Raw genomic sequence first — 14,651 nt, 5'->3', positions numbered from 1 at the left:
GTGTACTGCAACAATATTCAGTTTGTAAAAATTAGCCTTTATGGCTCGATTCATTCGCCAAGTTGTCATTGTAAATGAATACTCTTTCCTATTTTGGCCTCATCCACTTATGTCAGTGTTTTTGTATTTCAGAATTATATGTCAAAAACTTTACAAATAAATAAACATTTCTGCTCTTGTGTCGACTAAATTCTACGTCATCGAGAAAGGGCGGGATTTAGAGTGTGTACTTTACGCTCCAGTCGGGCTGGGACTACCTGAGATTTGAAGATGACGGGAGTTGCCCTTGAAGAATCTTTTATTTTTTAATTAGTGCGGCATGGCCAAAGTTAGAATTCGTTTCAGGCTCGAAACGAAAGTGTTTTAACAACGTTGGTCTGTGTTACTTCATCTAAAAGCAAGCTTAACCCATGAGTTCGGTGAGAGGCAACTTAAATGCTGGACATAGCAATGGAGCCGGAGCGGTAAGTTTTTTTGGGGGAAAATAACCCTGTCTTTGAATTTGTATAAAAACATTTCACTGTCTATCACACTGTAGTCTTCCTTCATGATTCGTTTATTCACGTGAAACTCTTAGTCTGACACTGACAGCAATAGCAACTGATAGTAAAACAACGTTCTTTCTCTCAGTGACGAGTAAGTGGCAGATTTAATTGACAGCTAAAGTATGAATATATTTGTATTATCATTTTCCCCTATTATCATCCTGACACCTGGTTTTACAGTTCCAAAACTATTATTCTTAACTTTTAGCTTTCCACACAGCTGAGACTAATAACTGTCCATAACCCAAACACACGTGATTCGAGAGGGATATAGTTGTCAAGATAAAGTGAAAGTGATTAACCAGGTTTAAAGGTGCACACTCAGTTGTGTTTAGGGATTATCTAAGTAAAACCATAGCCTGTTACAGTCAGGTCAGACAAGACTTAAGTTTCAAACGCGGAACTGTAAAATTATTTATTGTCCCATTTATAGTGTGATAACACATTTCTTATGTTTCACAATATACTACATAGGTTCAAGGCTCAATTGAGGACGAAATGCTTGCCTTCCTTATCGACGATGAAGCCCAGTTGCACACATATGATGACCTCACCAAAGTCAACCCTGTCACTCCCACAACAGGTAACAATAGTTTATAATATGTTTCAACATGAACCCTCAAAAGCGCTACTCGCTGGCCAGAGAAAGACATTTTACAACACGTTTCTGCATGTATAACATTACGTTACCTTTCTGTGTGACAGTATTGAGATGCCTTCAGGCCAGATACAGCATGAAGGTATTTTACACCCATGCTGGTTGTACCTTGGTGGCGCTTAACCCCTTCCAACCTGTTCCTGAACTTTACTCCTTGGGTGTCATGAAAGAGTATCACTGTGCTCCTCAGATCAAGGTAATTACATGTACACAACAAATGTTTTTTTTTTTTGCTTAGCCACAATATATTAATGTTTTTTTCTCTTCATAGGACAAGAAGCCACATATCTTTATTGTGGCAGAGGAAGCTTACAGGAATGTTAAGGGTCAACTGGTGCCAGTGGACCAGTCTCTAGTGGTCAGTGGGGAGAGTGGAGCAGGAAAGGTTAATATTTATTTATTGTATTGCTTTTGAAAGTAAACTCAACCTTATCAAAGGTAGAATTAAGATCTTTGGCTTACACGATTTCCTAAAAAAAAAAAAATGGGATCTCTGGTATTTCTTGCCAGACATGGACTTCTCGTTGCCTGATGAAATACTACGCCACAGTGGCAGCTTCGTCCTCAGTGGTAGAGAGTCAGGACACGGTGGAGAGGATAGAGAGAAGGGTTTTGGACTCCAACCCCATCATGGAAGCTTTCGGTAAAATCCTGTGGCTGCCGTTTTTTGAATTTTACAGCCGGTTTGTAAGTAAAAACGTTGCTGGTTCATTCAGGTAATGCGTGCACGCTCCGCAACAACAACAGCAGCCGCTTTGGAAAGTACATCCAGCTACAGCTTGACAGGTATTTGCTTGTAAGAAACTTTCTAATAGATTGAACATTAAAACTTGTTCATCATGTGTTTTTATATGAAGGTGTCAGCTGCTAGTAGGGGCGTCGGTGCAGACATATTTACTGGAGAAGACCAGAGTTGCCAACCAGCCTCCGAATGAAAGGAACTTTCACATTTTTTACCAGGTCAAAGCTGACAGTAAACTTCCCAATACTATAAAACTCACTTTATGTCGCCTTTTTAAAATATATTACATGTAAAATCTACATTGGATGCAATGTATCTGAAGCTACTTGCAACAATGTATGCCATTCACACTGGACATCTGCTTTTATAGATGATGAAAGCAGCAAGTGATGAGCAGAGAAAGGAATGGAAAATGCCACATGGTCACCACTTTGCATGGCTACCAAATGTTGAAAAAACTCTTGAGGGTTTGTTCTCCATTCTATTTATACATTCATTTAGTTCACATTTTGACACCCAGGGTCAAATCAGTGTATATACATGATGTCTTCCAGAGGACTGTTTTCAAGAGACCCTTGATGCTATGGTTCACCTGCATATTAATATGGAGCAACAAAAGCAGATATTTAGGGTAAACTATATTCACAGTTCTTTTTTTTCCTCATAATAATTATTTTACATTTTTTTCTTCTTATTATAGATATTAGCCGGCATTTTGCATCTGGGGAACATAAAATTTTCTATATCAGTTGAGGAATCACAGCCATGTGAAATAAAGGATCAGTCCAAAGGTATTTCATCAAATCAGATTAACATTCAGTAATAGGTTTTATCTTAATGATGCACCCCTTTTTTAGGCTACTTGCAAATAGCTTCTCAACTTTTGCAAATTCCTCCTGAGCATCTTCAGACATGTTTAGTTGTGAGGACATTAAAAGCAGGGAGGCAAAGTGTACATAAGCCCTGTTCCCAAATGGAGTGCTGCCTACGAAGAGACTGCCTTGCCAAAGTCATCTATGCCCAGTAAGAGTTAACATTTTTTTGCTAATCAAATAATACTGTAACTAGTCATTAAAGCATTCTTTTCTCTGTTGCCATTACCTTTTGTCATCAAACACTTAAATGTGAAGCCGTGATGTCTTTTTGTTTACAGTATACACATGTGAAACCATTTTTCCCCCTCCACAGATTATTTGAATGGTTGGTGGCATATATCAACAACAGCATTTTTGCTGACAAATCCACTTGGTTTAACTTCATAGGTAAATCCAGTGCTGTTACAAAAAGAAAACTTTTTGGACAGCATGACATTTGCTAATGTCTATTTTTTGTTTGTCATCCAGGTGTTCTTGATGTATATGGTTTTGAATGTTTCCAAAGTAACAATCTGGAGCAGCTTTGTATCAACTATGCCAATGAGAAACTCCAGCAGCACTTTGTTAGTCATTATCTGCAAGCTCAGCAGGTACTGATTAATCGATTTATAGTTGTGACTAACTATTAGTAATCAATTTTTTTCATCTTTCGAATTAAACTGGTTTTCTGTCATTTTTTGGAAGGAGGAATATGTGTCAGAGGGGTTGCAGTGGTCCTTTGTCAAATACCAAGATAACCGGGCTTGTTTGGATCTCCTGGAAGGAAGCCCTTTTAGTGTCTTTTCTCTTCTTGATGAGGTCATTTAAAAAAAAAAAAAGTCCTCAATATTGTTCCAATGTGACATTGTTTCGCCATTCTGTAGGAGAGCCGTCTAAATCGGACCTCAGATGCCAGAGCGTTCAGTATTCGTCTTGAGAAGGAGCTTGGAGACAACAGCAGTATCAGCTGGGATAAATTCAGCAAGGTGCCACACTTCACCGTGGCCCATTACGCTGGCAATGTCGAGTACAAGATAGATGGCATGGTGGAAAAAAACAAGGTAGCACTTGGCTACAGTGGAGTCCAGATTCTGCTAAAATGGATGCTTAGATAATGTTCTTCTCAAATAATTGTTGTTCCAGGATCCAGTAGCGCCCGAGATCATCAACCTACTTCAAGTATCTGAAAACCCATTGCTCCAGCATATCTTCACAGAAAAGGGAATTGACAACTCGTCAAGCAAGGGGATCAGTAAAGTCACTGTTGTTTCAAAATTCAAGGTTGGAACTATTCATTGACGCCACTAGACGTTCCTGAAGGAACATTCAGGAAATAATCCAGGCACCTTTGTTGGTACAGAACTCCCTAGAGACCTTGATGAGGATCCTCCACAACACAACTCCTCACTATACTCGCTGCATTAAACCAAATTCTGACTGCAAGCCTCTGGTCTTCAAAAAGGACGAGGTACTGTAAATCTAATATGATCAACTCCCTTTTCATGTGAGGGGAATATTTATTAATATGTCTTACCTTCTACTAGGTTATAATGCAGTTAGAGGCCTGTGGGATTGTAGAGACAATACATATAAGTGCTGCTGGCTTTCCAATAAGGTAAAAACATTTCCATTTTTGCTGTGTTGTTATCATTTGTTTGATAATTTATAATAATACGGTTGTATAGAATTCCTTTCAAGGCTTTCATACAACGCTATGGATTCATATCGAAACACTCCAGTTACAAGTCAGGACCCTCACATTTTGGTAAGTGATTTGTTGCAGAAAATATTTTGAAGAAAGTAATAATTTGGTTCGTTCTCATTTTCCCTCACTAGCTCTCTTACTCAATTTGAACAGGATTGTTTAACAAAAATGCAACTTTTGACTTTTTCAGGTAAACGCATGTGCTGTCCTGCTGTCAGAGCTTGCTTTTTTTTATTATTTAATCACAATAAATAATACTTTGTCTATTTTTTACATCTTATTGTTGAATAACCACACTCATATATTTGCCAGCATGATTAACTCATTAGCTGCCATTGACACAATTAGACTTCCAATCCATTTAAACTGGGAAAATATATTTCCAAAAAATATTATTCCATTCGCCCCTTCCAGTCAAAATGGATTGGACGTTTAGCGCCATCAGATGCTTCCAATCAAAGTAGCTGACTCAATGTATTGTGTGCTGGACATTGCTAGCTATAAATTGTGATGAAGTCCAAATTGTCTTTGTGATAGAATTGATGACTGGCTGCAACAGTGAAATTCATCTCCAGGAGGTGGAAAGGCTACTCAGCTTGCTGGTGCAACATCCATGCTATAATATTAGCAAGGAACCCAAATCTTGGGTGCATCGCGGGAGGACCAAAGTTTTTCTCACTCAGTCAATGGTCTGTATTCGAAAATAAGCTAGCTTGTCATTTTCTCTTGGTCAGTTGGACCTATCATTCTGTGTTTGGCCCACAGTTAGACTTACTGGAAGATCAGAGGAGGAAGGTCCTCTCAAAATGTGCATTCTCCATTCAGTGCTGCTGGGCTCGCTATCAAAGACGCAAACGTCACGAGCGACGGCATTCTGCTACTCTAATCCAAGCAGGTATGTGTCTCAACATGACTGTAGTCCTCCATGAATGATCTGATTGTGCGTCTTTGCAGCGGTCCGTTCTTGGCTGGTCAGAAGACGTGTCCAGAGATGGGATAGAGCTGCAGCCCTCATTCAAAAATCATGGAGGCGATGGCGGGTATGAGTCAGGCAGGGTGGACCTTGGGTGAGCTGGAAATAATCTGGTAGTTGCATTTCTTATCATCAGGAGCTTTTGAAATCACTAGCTGAGGCCGAGCTGGATGATGCCGAAGATCTCATCCAGGGAGAGGTGGCGGAATTGAACAGCACAATCGGGAAATGTGACTCAGTGCGGATATCCGGCATCCAGGAACCTGTCACTGTGCGAGGGTGGCCCATGGGGTTGGCTTTGCCTTCGGCCCCATCCATCGCCATGTCCGCGAGGGCCGCAGGTTTGCAGAAGATGATGTCTGTGGTGGCTTCTCTCAAACTCCCTTCCAGGAGAGGCACATACAAAGTGGAGACAAACCAGAACATAAAGGGAGTTGCTTCTATTCGTGCTCATCCAAAGGTGAGGAACTTTGGTAAAAACTACAAATTCCTTGCATTTTTTTTTGCTAATAATTTCCCTCCCACATTTCAGGGATCTGTAAAAGTGCACTGCCAGTCGTCACCACTTCTCTACGCAAACCGCCAACCAGAGATGAGTAATTGCGTGACTGGCTTCAATGAAATCCTGCTAGAGAAGACCCTATAGTTTGCGCACAACTGAATTTCACAAGCTATTTGGGTAAAACATGCATTGATCAATGATGCCATTTCAGGTAAACATTTTTATTCTCACTACTGCCTTCCATGATCTGATTAGATCATCAAAAACCAACAAGAGTATGTATGCTGTATGTATTAATAATGGACAGTTGATCTGTTTTTGTTTTTTTGACATTTTGTAATAACTTACCTATTGACTGACAATGTTTTTATGCTCCAGAACCAAAGTGGGTATAAACATGTATTGCACATTTGCAAATATTGCACCTTCAAGCGACATACCAAACAATTCATACTTGAATCGGGGAGAAAGAATAATGTTTGGTCTAAACTGCGGCTACACCAGTGCAAATCAGACCTTTTTTTTAAAAAGGTATTTTACAAGAATCAATCTGGAATCTTTTTCACTAAATTAAGCATGCTTTATTAAAAAAAATCGGAATCATACATTTGTTTCTTTTTCTTAGCCATGTTAACAGCATATAATGTACAAAAAAATGAATCCCGATATTTAATTGATTTCTATATCAAAATAAATGTTTCTTAAATATACATTCAGGATATGTGTGTGTGTTTAGTAGTTTTATATGAATGTCTTGCAGAAGCTGTCATGATTTTTATATTTGTAGAAAATGGTTTGCAGTACATCAAGCGGATCACTCGAGTCTATCATCTCATGCATCTTGTTGTTCCACGATCTTCAAACATTGATCTGAAAACTCCACAAATAAGGGCTCCTGCATCGCTGCCTTCATTGCTTGTTCTTTGCTGTCAGCACTGTCAATGGTCCTTAAGAGCTCTCTCAGGTGAGGATTACAAAGGAGATCCTTGACTTCTTTCGAATGACCTGTGGAATTTTTATACATTGGAGATTATGAAGTATTCACATTCAAACATATTTTCAATAAATACCTAATAAGCGAAGCTTCTCTGCAGGTACTGCATCGGCGATGTCATCTTCATCCAGAAAAGTCTCACTACTCCATGTGTCTAGGTATGAATTTGATTTATTTAATAAAATATAATTAAGTTAAACGTGCTGACATTTTAAAATACAAAAAAAATAGCATACCAGTACAGACAGTCCCCTTTGTTGAATTAGGTGGGGGTTTCTCAACAGGAAGGCACGAATCTGAGGATACAAAGTTAATTATAGACATAAATATCAATAATTAACATCAAACTTAATATTTGACCTCATTTATCAACCATTACAATCCTAGATCAAATTTCCTCACCTTTATGCAGCTTGTAACAGGAAAGAGAACAACTGCAATGTGAAAAGGATATTTATTATCATTCGTTTACTCTTGTTTTTAAGCAAGTCACTCATTAGAACAATTTTAAAACGAAACGGCCACGTGTTTCGAAAAACGATTTACGTTACTTACTATCTTATTTTGCAGGTCGGGCATTTGTATTTTGGTGTCTGCTCGCTGCACACTTTGCATAGCTGCATTTTGCCAAAAAGTGAATTATACAAATGTGTAAATCTGTTGATTGTATCAAAATATCTCGGAAACAAATGAGGGGAAACTTTTGGGCAAACACCCGGAAATACTTTTTACTTCCTGAAATGTTCACCTTCAAAATAAACGCTGAATACCGTTAAAAACCAGGCCGCAACTAAAATGTGGTAGGGTTTATAAGTGAAAATTCTTTATAAGTGTTAGTATTTAAAAATCTATTAATCCCAAACTTACTTAAAATATTCTGTGTATTTAGTATGTCAATTGTCAGTCTTTAATATCACATTTAGCTATGTGTAATATGCAAATTTAGCTTTGTCTTTTTTAATCCTTGTACATTTTAATTACACCGCATGCGTTACACTCCACACAATAGAAACAAACACCATTCCAGATATAATCATTTATTCCAATAAAATACAGTAAAATATTTCCAACTGAAAGGATTACATTTCTATTTATAAATGGATCAAGTACGTATGGTTGACCTACTTTCGCACAACACAAAACTAACTATTCTTGCACAATTGTAACCTGAGATCATCAGGTTTAGTGGATGGAGAGAGCAAGTATAGGGCTCCCTAGTGACACATGGATGGGAATGGCTATCACAATCCAGTCACTAGTCAATAAGGAAGAAACTCTTGGCCATAGTCAACAACATTAAGAATCCAGCATGGGGTCCAGACCTGTGGGAGGGATTAAACAAATTGGGTCACAATTAGTAAATTTAAATAGAAAACAATATTACAACTCAGATATTCAGGCATCCACATATTTATTTTAATAAGAGGACTTGCCCGACATTCCAGAGCCACGCCTATGTTACTCACATTCCATTTTAATCAGCTGTATTTACATTTTATCATACAAACAGTTTTGTATTCATTTTAATTTTAATTACATTACATTTATGAATGAAGGTTAGTCCCACATTGCTGAGAAGAAAAATATTTGAAAAAAACATCCTAATACGTATAAGCGGTAAATTATTTTTCAAATTCGTGAATTGATCTGTTGTTGTTGACAACGAGACTGCAACAACAACAAAGCATATATCCTCCATAATTACTCTATTTAGGGAGACTGATGGCATTCCCACCTGCAAACAAACGAGGAAGCCAATGGAGAGCCATCAAGAAGAAGAGCTTTTGGTTCTCCTGCGTTTCATCTCGCAGTTGTAATAATTGGTCGTAATCTTCCTCTCGTGTCCGGCAGGGCAATGGCGATTAGTGTTGAGCTCGGTTTCTTTCTTCGACCTCCCTTTTCCGCCGACGTGACAGGAGTATTCGACAAGGTTGTAATAGTCATACTGATCGTAGTAGGCCTCCTCAAAAGAGAACAGGGTTTCGACGTCTGTTGCCATTTGTGCAAGTTAAAATAAAAGCTTAAGAAGTTTAGATGCCGTTGCAGTGGGATCTGACTGCAGTCTGTAAACAGATGACATCATTGTGTTTATATTGGCCAAGTCACGTGACGCCCACTAGACCACGTGAACACCGAACGTCAAAACCGCAACAAACATTATTTCCAATTTATTTTTTATTTCAATTATAAACACCTAACAATTTACTGTAGAATGTGTAACTAATCGTATTATCAGTGCTCGTTCGAGTTCTTACTAAATAAATATTGGTTATTACATATACAAAATTGTCATTAATACTTTATGATATAATAAATGAACATCAAAATAATAGAATAAGTCATTCCTGCATGAGTGCATTCATTTAAAAAAGGTATATACACAAAACTATTGTTTTCCATTTCAACATTCTTTTTGGGATAGTAAAAATCATAAAAATATGTTTGCAGCCTCTAAAATGGAAATATTTCCTTTAGATAAATATAGAATTATTAATCTATCAGCAATGGACAATCAGGTTCCATTGCCGTTGACGGGGATAGAGGTCCAATATGTTGTGAATGGGGCGAGTCAAAACGGATTGGACGTCCATCGCCGTCATTGGCAGCGAACGAGTAAAGTAAATATAGTAGTATTGTAAAATGCATGTCTTCACTAGCAATGCGCTTCCATCTCTGCCTAGAGAGCGAGCGCTATGTGCCTGGGAGTGGGCTCCGAGGTCGGCGTTGGTTTCGGAGTCGGCGTCCCGCCCCCTCGCCGTGTGGCGCGTCCTGACGCTTTTCCACGTCGCAGTGAGCAGGCAGGCTAGCGAGCCGCGTATGTCTGCGTGTCTCCGGCTAGGCTAGTCGAGGGAGTGAGTGATGGCGGCGCCCGTCCTGAGAGTATCCACCCCGCGATGGGAGAGGATAGCCCGGCTCCTCGTGTGCCTGCTGGGCATCCTGCTGTCCCTTTATGCCTTCCACATCGAGGGGGAAAAGGCCCGGGATCCGACTTATAAGGCGTTGTGCGACGTCAGCAGCTCCATCAGCTGCTCCAAAGTGTTCAGCTCAAGGTAGTAATTTGAATTTAGCCGAGGGCGCCCACAGCGTCGCTTTTCGCTCCATCAACGGGACTGCAATTGTTGCAAATCCGGGGCAGAAATCGAGGTTAAATGACACCGATCTGCTCCGATTTCTCAGCTTTAGATCGCTTCCTGCTTTCTTTATTTTGGCGTAATACTGCCACGAGCTATCTTAGCATCACCAAGCTAACTGCTGGAAGCTAACTGCTCATTTGTTCTCATTTTGCACGCGTTTGACCCTCACTATGGCTTCATTTGGGGCTTTCCCCCTAAACTAAAAGCTCTCTATCTATAATTAAAGACAGCAATTCTTAGAAAAAATGGATCTAGCCAAAGATCCCTTAAGTTGCTGCCCTGAGGTTTTAACAAGAATACACAGTACTTGAAAGCATTTCCTCGTGTTTTCACATTTCCTACCAGCATTTCTTTGGAATCGTATAGCAATTTTGTGCCTTAAACTGTAATTACACAACTGTCATCTAACCAGGAAAACCCCACCTAGTGATTCTACTAGAATGCATCTTGATTCAAAACAAACATTAATGGAATGTAACCTTGCAGCATGAGTTGCACATGAATGTATTATGTTGTGAGATCTAGCAATGTTGACTCCAAATGGTGTACATAAAACATATCTTAACCCATTATTTTTTAGTACTGATGCACACAATCTGTCAAAAAAATGTAAGTATTGCCATATAATTTATTGCAATCAATGTGTCCCATTGCTTGCAATTGACAAATCTACTAGAAAGTTTTTTTTCCTGGCAACCTTTTGGGGCCCCCTTATTACAGTAAAGAGTAATATAATTTTAGCACGATTTGTTGTTTCTTGGTGGGAACATATCTGCAATCTATATCTAAGTATTGCGATATATCTTATTGAATTGAATGCTTTTATTCTCATTATACAAGTATAATGATATTTTTTTTATAGATGGGGACGAGGATTTGGACTCATTGGCTCCATTTTTGGAAATGACAGTGCACTGAATCAACCAAACAGTGTCTATGGGATAGGTTTTTATGCTTTCCAGCTCCTACTAGGTAAGTGGACTTGATCAAGATGGCAGCCACCCATTATGTCACACACACATGTGCACACGGACACACAAGCTGCCCTTAGTATACTGATAGTGACGCTGACTCAGCCGCGCCGGGTCGCCATGTATATCTGGCCACCTGGCACTGAAGCAGAACAAGAAGTCCTTTTAGTCACATCAGATTCCCCCAATTAGACTTAGCAAGTCCAGTTAATTGCTCAAAATTTCCAAGGAAAGTTTGGTCAATGCTTGATTTATTTTTTGCCTTAAAGCATATATAATGTTTTTTTTTGTATTCAACCCCGTAGGAATGACTGTAAGTGCAATGGCTGCCCTCATTCTCATGATGACATCCATTTTGTCGGTGATGGGCTCGCTCTATTTGGGCTACATCCTTTACTTTGTCCTGGAGGACTTGTGCATCATCTGCATCACCACGTATGTTCTGAACTTCATTCTCTTTATCCTCAACTATAAGCGACTAGTATACTTGAACGAAGCCTGGAAGCAGCAACTCCAATCCAAACAGGACTGAAGCTGTCCAAAGCACAGTCAGAAAATGTGACACAAACAAAACGAAAACAAGAAATGTGACTGAAAGAACAATTGAACTTGCCACCAGGAGACCTTGCTTCCAAAACAATGTGTATTCTGCTGTGTTCACCCACTCAACCCCTCCAAAAAAAAAAAAATGAAGAAATGTAACCATGTTGGGCCTGACATCTCTTCATTCCGGATGGATGAAGAAGCGAGAGGTAATATTGTTATTTAAGTTTATTATTCTCATATGCTACAATATGGAGTTTCTTCTCCAAGAAGGATCTCATTGGTGGCACATCAGTCTAACGGGTGCGCACAAAAAAATAAGGTGGATTTCACAATAAGAGTCTCAAACGTTGAGTTTGGAGGGAACAAATAATACAGATTTTTTTTTTGATTTTTTTTGTTTTGTTTTTGTGGGGGGGGGGCCCTTTATGTTTACACTTTGTAGTATGCTTTTTATTTTCTTCGAGGACCACTAAATATGAACATGTGTGTAGATGGCTCAGATAGTTTCTTTTCCAATTGTGTACATAGCTGCCGAGCAATATTTTCAGTTAGGCCGCTCGACGTAAAGACGGGAAGTTGAAAGGTGGTTACAAAATGGCCAGAAAAGTCACAGTTGCCAGGAAGACAAAACCAAAATGTTGTCTTCTCACTTTGGCAGCAAAGCACCTTCACCTTCTATCGTCGCGTGTCGGCCACATTTAAAAAAAAAAAAAAAAAAAACTAACGTGCCTGAAGCATCCATTCGACTTGTTTTGAAAACGGGGAGGGGCACTTGACCGCCACTTTTGCTCGTTTATTTTCCCGTCAAAGATGTCAGGCAACTTTTTTTTTTAGGGTCACCGTTTTTTTGGGTAACATAACCTACCACTTGAGTGTTTCTCCTACAAGCAACGTCCACCGAATTGGTAACAGTGATGCCAAATAGCTGAGTTACCATTCGTTTTCTGGACAAACCTTTGCCGGGAATGTTCTTTTTTTTGACACAAAACTAACAGAAGCAAAACCAGTTGTTGGGACGCCTCAAAATCCAAATGTCAAACAGTAGAACATTTCCCATTGAGCTGAGTTCTCCATTGACGGAATAGAAAGTCAAACTGAAGCTTATTTCTCCTCCAAAAAGAATGAGTTAAGTGTTAGAATTTTTCACCGGAGCTCAAAGTTGCTTCATTTAACAAAAAAAAAGCACTCCAATTTTTTTTTATTGGTGTCAATAATGTCTCAATGTGCCCTCTTGCCCAGATTTTGCCATTGACAGCAAACGCATATTTTTCCACTTTTTTTTCCTGTTTTAAAGGGCAGTTATACCTCAATTCTTGTCAAAATGGGTTTTCCATTCACTGATAACAGTGCTTACTTGAGGTTGTCGATAAAACACCGTGGAATGTTCTGGAGATCACTTTGCGTGCTGTTTGTATCATATGACGTGTTGGTTAGAATCCTGTTTTGCACAGTTGGTTATTTTGTGTACTTGACATCAGTCTTACACTGTGCTTTTTTTAAGGGGGAGCATTCATTTTCACATTAAAATATTTGTCGGGTCAATAAGATGAAGCGTGAAATACGTGGGTTAGTTACAGTAAGTAGTTGTAGGGTTGGGCGATATGGATTTTTAAAAAATCTCAGATTATCAAGATGAAAATGTGATATTTATCAAATTATGCATTGTCTGCCATTGGTGTTCAGACATTTGGCCCTCCCAGTCAAAAAAGTTTAAATGGTTATTTTTATTCATGCACAAATGTAACATTATAATTGAGTCACCAATTTGGGTGTTGCAGCAGCATAGTGTGTAAAAGTATTAATATATATATAAGGTATATGCAATTAGTATAAGTGGAATTTGAAGTAACGTGTGTATATATGCACGTATGTATATATGTGTATATGTATGTATGTGTATATGTATATATATGTATGTATACATGTGTATATATATGTATGTATATATGTATGTGTATATATGTACATGTGTATATATGTATATATACATGTATTTATGTATGTATGTATACATATACATATAAAAAATATGAAAAAACAATTGAAATGTGGCATCCACAATTTAATTCTAAATATGAATTTATCGCCCAGCCCTAATGAGTAGGATGTTACTTGTACAGATGTTTCAGCTGTTTGGATTGAAAATTCAAATCTTTTGTACTATTTCATGTTAGGTGAATACACGTCAATGTCAAATTTTGTCGAATACTGAACGAGGATAACTGCCATGTTTTAAGTGCCTTGTGTTTGATCACCAAAAACAGGCAAATGACCAATAAAACGGGCACTTGAGTTTGCCTTGGAACATAAAAGACACATTTAACGTCAACCAAAAAGGTCATCCATTCCCTCCCTTAACTCATTGGCTGCCATTGTCGGCATTCGGCGTCCAATCCGCTCCAAGTGCCAGCCTCCCACTCTGAAAAGATTGGACGTCTAACGCTAATAAAACACGTTCAAAGATCTATTTATTTAGAGTCACGTGATTGGGCGCTTGTTTTCGTCAATCGGCATTCGCACCTTTATTGTTGATATTTTGTCTAGTCATAGGACTGCGCTGCTTCATCATGAGGATTGTAACATTCATATTTAATAATGCCCTTTAGCTGTACAGACTAGGTTACTTTAGTAAATAGAAAACAAAACAAAACATCTGTCAGCCAAAGTTTTTTGTTTTGTTTTGTTTTTTTTGGGTGGACGAAAACTTACTGGGTTTGCTTCTGTGTTGCCAAATGTGTTTTAAAACGCTGTATTTTCTTACTGGGAAAAGTGTTACAAATGGCAGGAAGGTACGTTTAAACAAAGGGAAAAAAACTGTGGATGACAACTTTGGAAATTGTGGCAGTCATGTGAAAATGATCAACCATTAAATCATTCCCTCTGAAGGCAAATTACTTTTAGCAATGACCCTTCTTTTTTTTTGCTGTGTATTTGCAATAACAGTTGCTAGGACAAAAAGTGGCATTTTCAACGGGTGTGTTTGTGTTAAGAGTGGTTAAATTATTCATGTTGTGTTGTTTTAATGAG

General features: G+C 38.6%; 3 protein-coding genes across 3 annotated transcripts; 2 read left to right on the top strand and 1 right to left on the bottom strand.

The window, feature by feature from the left end:
• The first annotated feature begins 209 nt into the window (after positions 1-209).
• On the top strand, positions 210-6,639 carry myo19 (myosin XIX). The gene is made up of 24 exons (XM_077741270.1): positions 210-464; positions 1,020-1,128; positions 1,251-1,399; positions 1,475-1,588; positions 1,714-1,846; positions 1,920-1,989; positions 2,061-2,163; positions 2,316-2,412; positions 2,500-2,576; positions 2,646-2,736; positions 2,803-2,968; positions 3,134-3,207; positions 3,289-3,410; positions 3,505-3,618; positions 3,684-3,860; positions 3,943-4,080; positions 4,160-4,267; positions 4,344-4,414; positions 4,485-4,564; positions 5,042-5,193; positions 5,270-5,399; positions 5,459-5,544; positions 5,614-5,937; positions 6,010-6,639. The coding sequence occupies exons 1-24, from the start codon at positions 411-413 to the stop codon at positions 6,121-6,123; spliced, it is 2,853 nt and encodes a 950-aa protein (XP_077597396.1). The 5' UTR covers positions 210-410; the 3' UTR covers positions 6,124-6,639.
• Positions 6,295-7,712, bottom strand: znhit3 (zinc finger, HIT-type containing 3). The gene is made up of 5 exons (XM_077741271.1): positions 7,529-7,712; positions 7,376-7,407; positions 7,210-7,269; positions 7,050-7,127; positions 6,295-6,984 (listed from the first exon to the last, which is right to left on the bottom strand). Exons 1-5 carry the CDS (start codon positions 7,594-7,596, stop codon positions 6,812-6,814), a joined length of 411 nt encoding a protein of 136 aa, XP_077597397.1. The 5' UTR covers positions 7,597-7,712; the 3' UTR covers positions 6,295-6,811.
• A 1,973-nt stretch (positions 7,713-9,685) lies between these two features.
• On the top strand, positions 9,686-14,518 carry vkorc1l1 (vitamin K epoxide reductase complex, subunit 1L1). Its single transcript, XM_077740606.1, has 3 exons — positions 9,686-10,023; positions 10,970-11,079; positions 11,384-14,518. The coding sequence occupies exons 1-3, from the start codon at positions 9,833-9,835 to the stop codon at positions 11,608-11,610; spliced, it is 528 nt and encodes a 175-aa protein (XP_077596732.1). The 5' UTR covers positions 9,686-9,832; the 3' UTR covers positions 11,611-14,518.
• The last annotated feature ends 133 nt before the right edge of the window (positions 14,519-14,651 follow it).

Source organism: Stigmatopora nigra, chromosome 19, assembly GCF_051989575.1.
Source record: "Stigmatopora nigra isolate UIUO_SnigA chromosome 19, RoL_Snig_1.1, whole genome shotgun sequence".
Taxonomy (NCBI): Eukaryota; Metazoa; Chordata; class Actinopteri; order Syngnathiformes; family Syngnathidae; genus Stigmatopora; species Stigmatopora nigra.
This window is presented reverse-complemented; position numbering and strand designations above follow the sequence as displayed.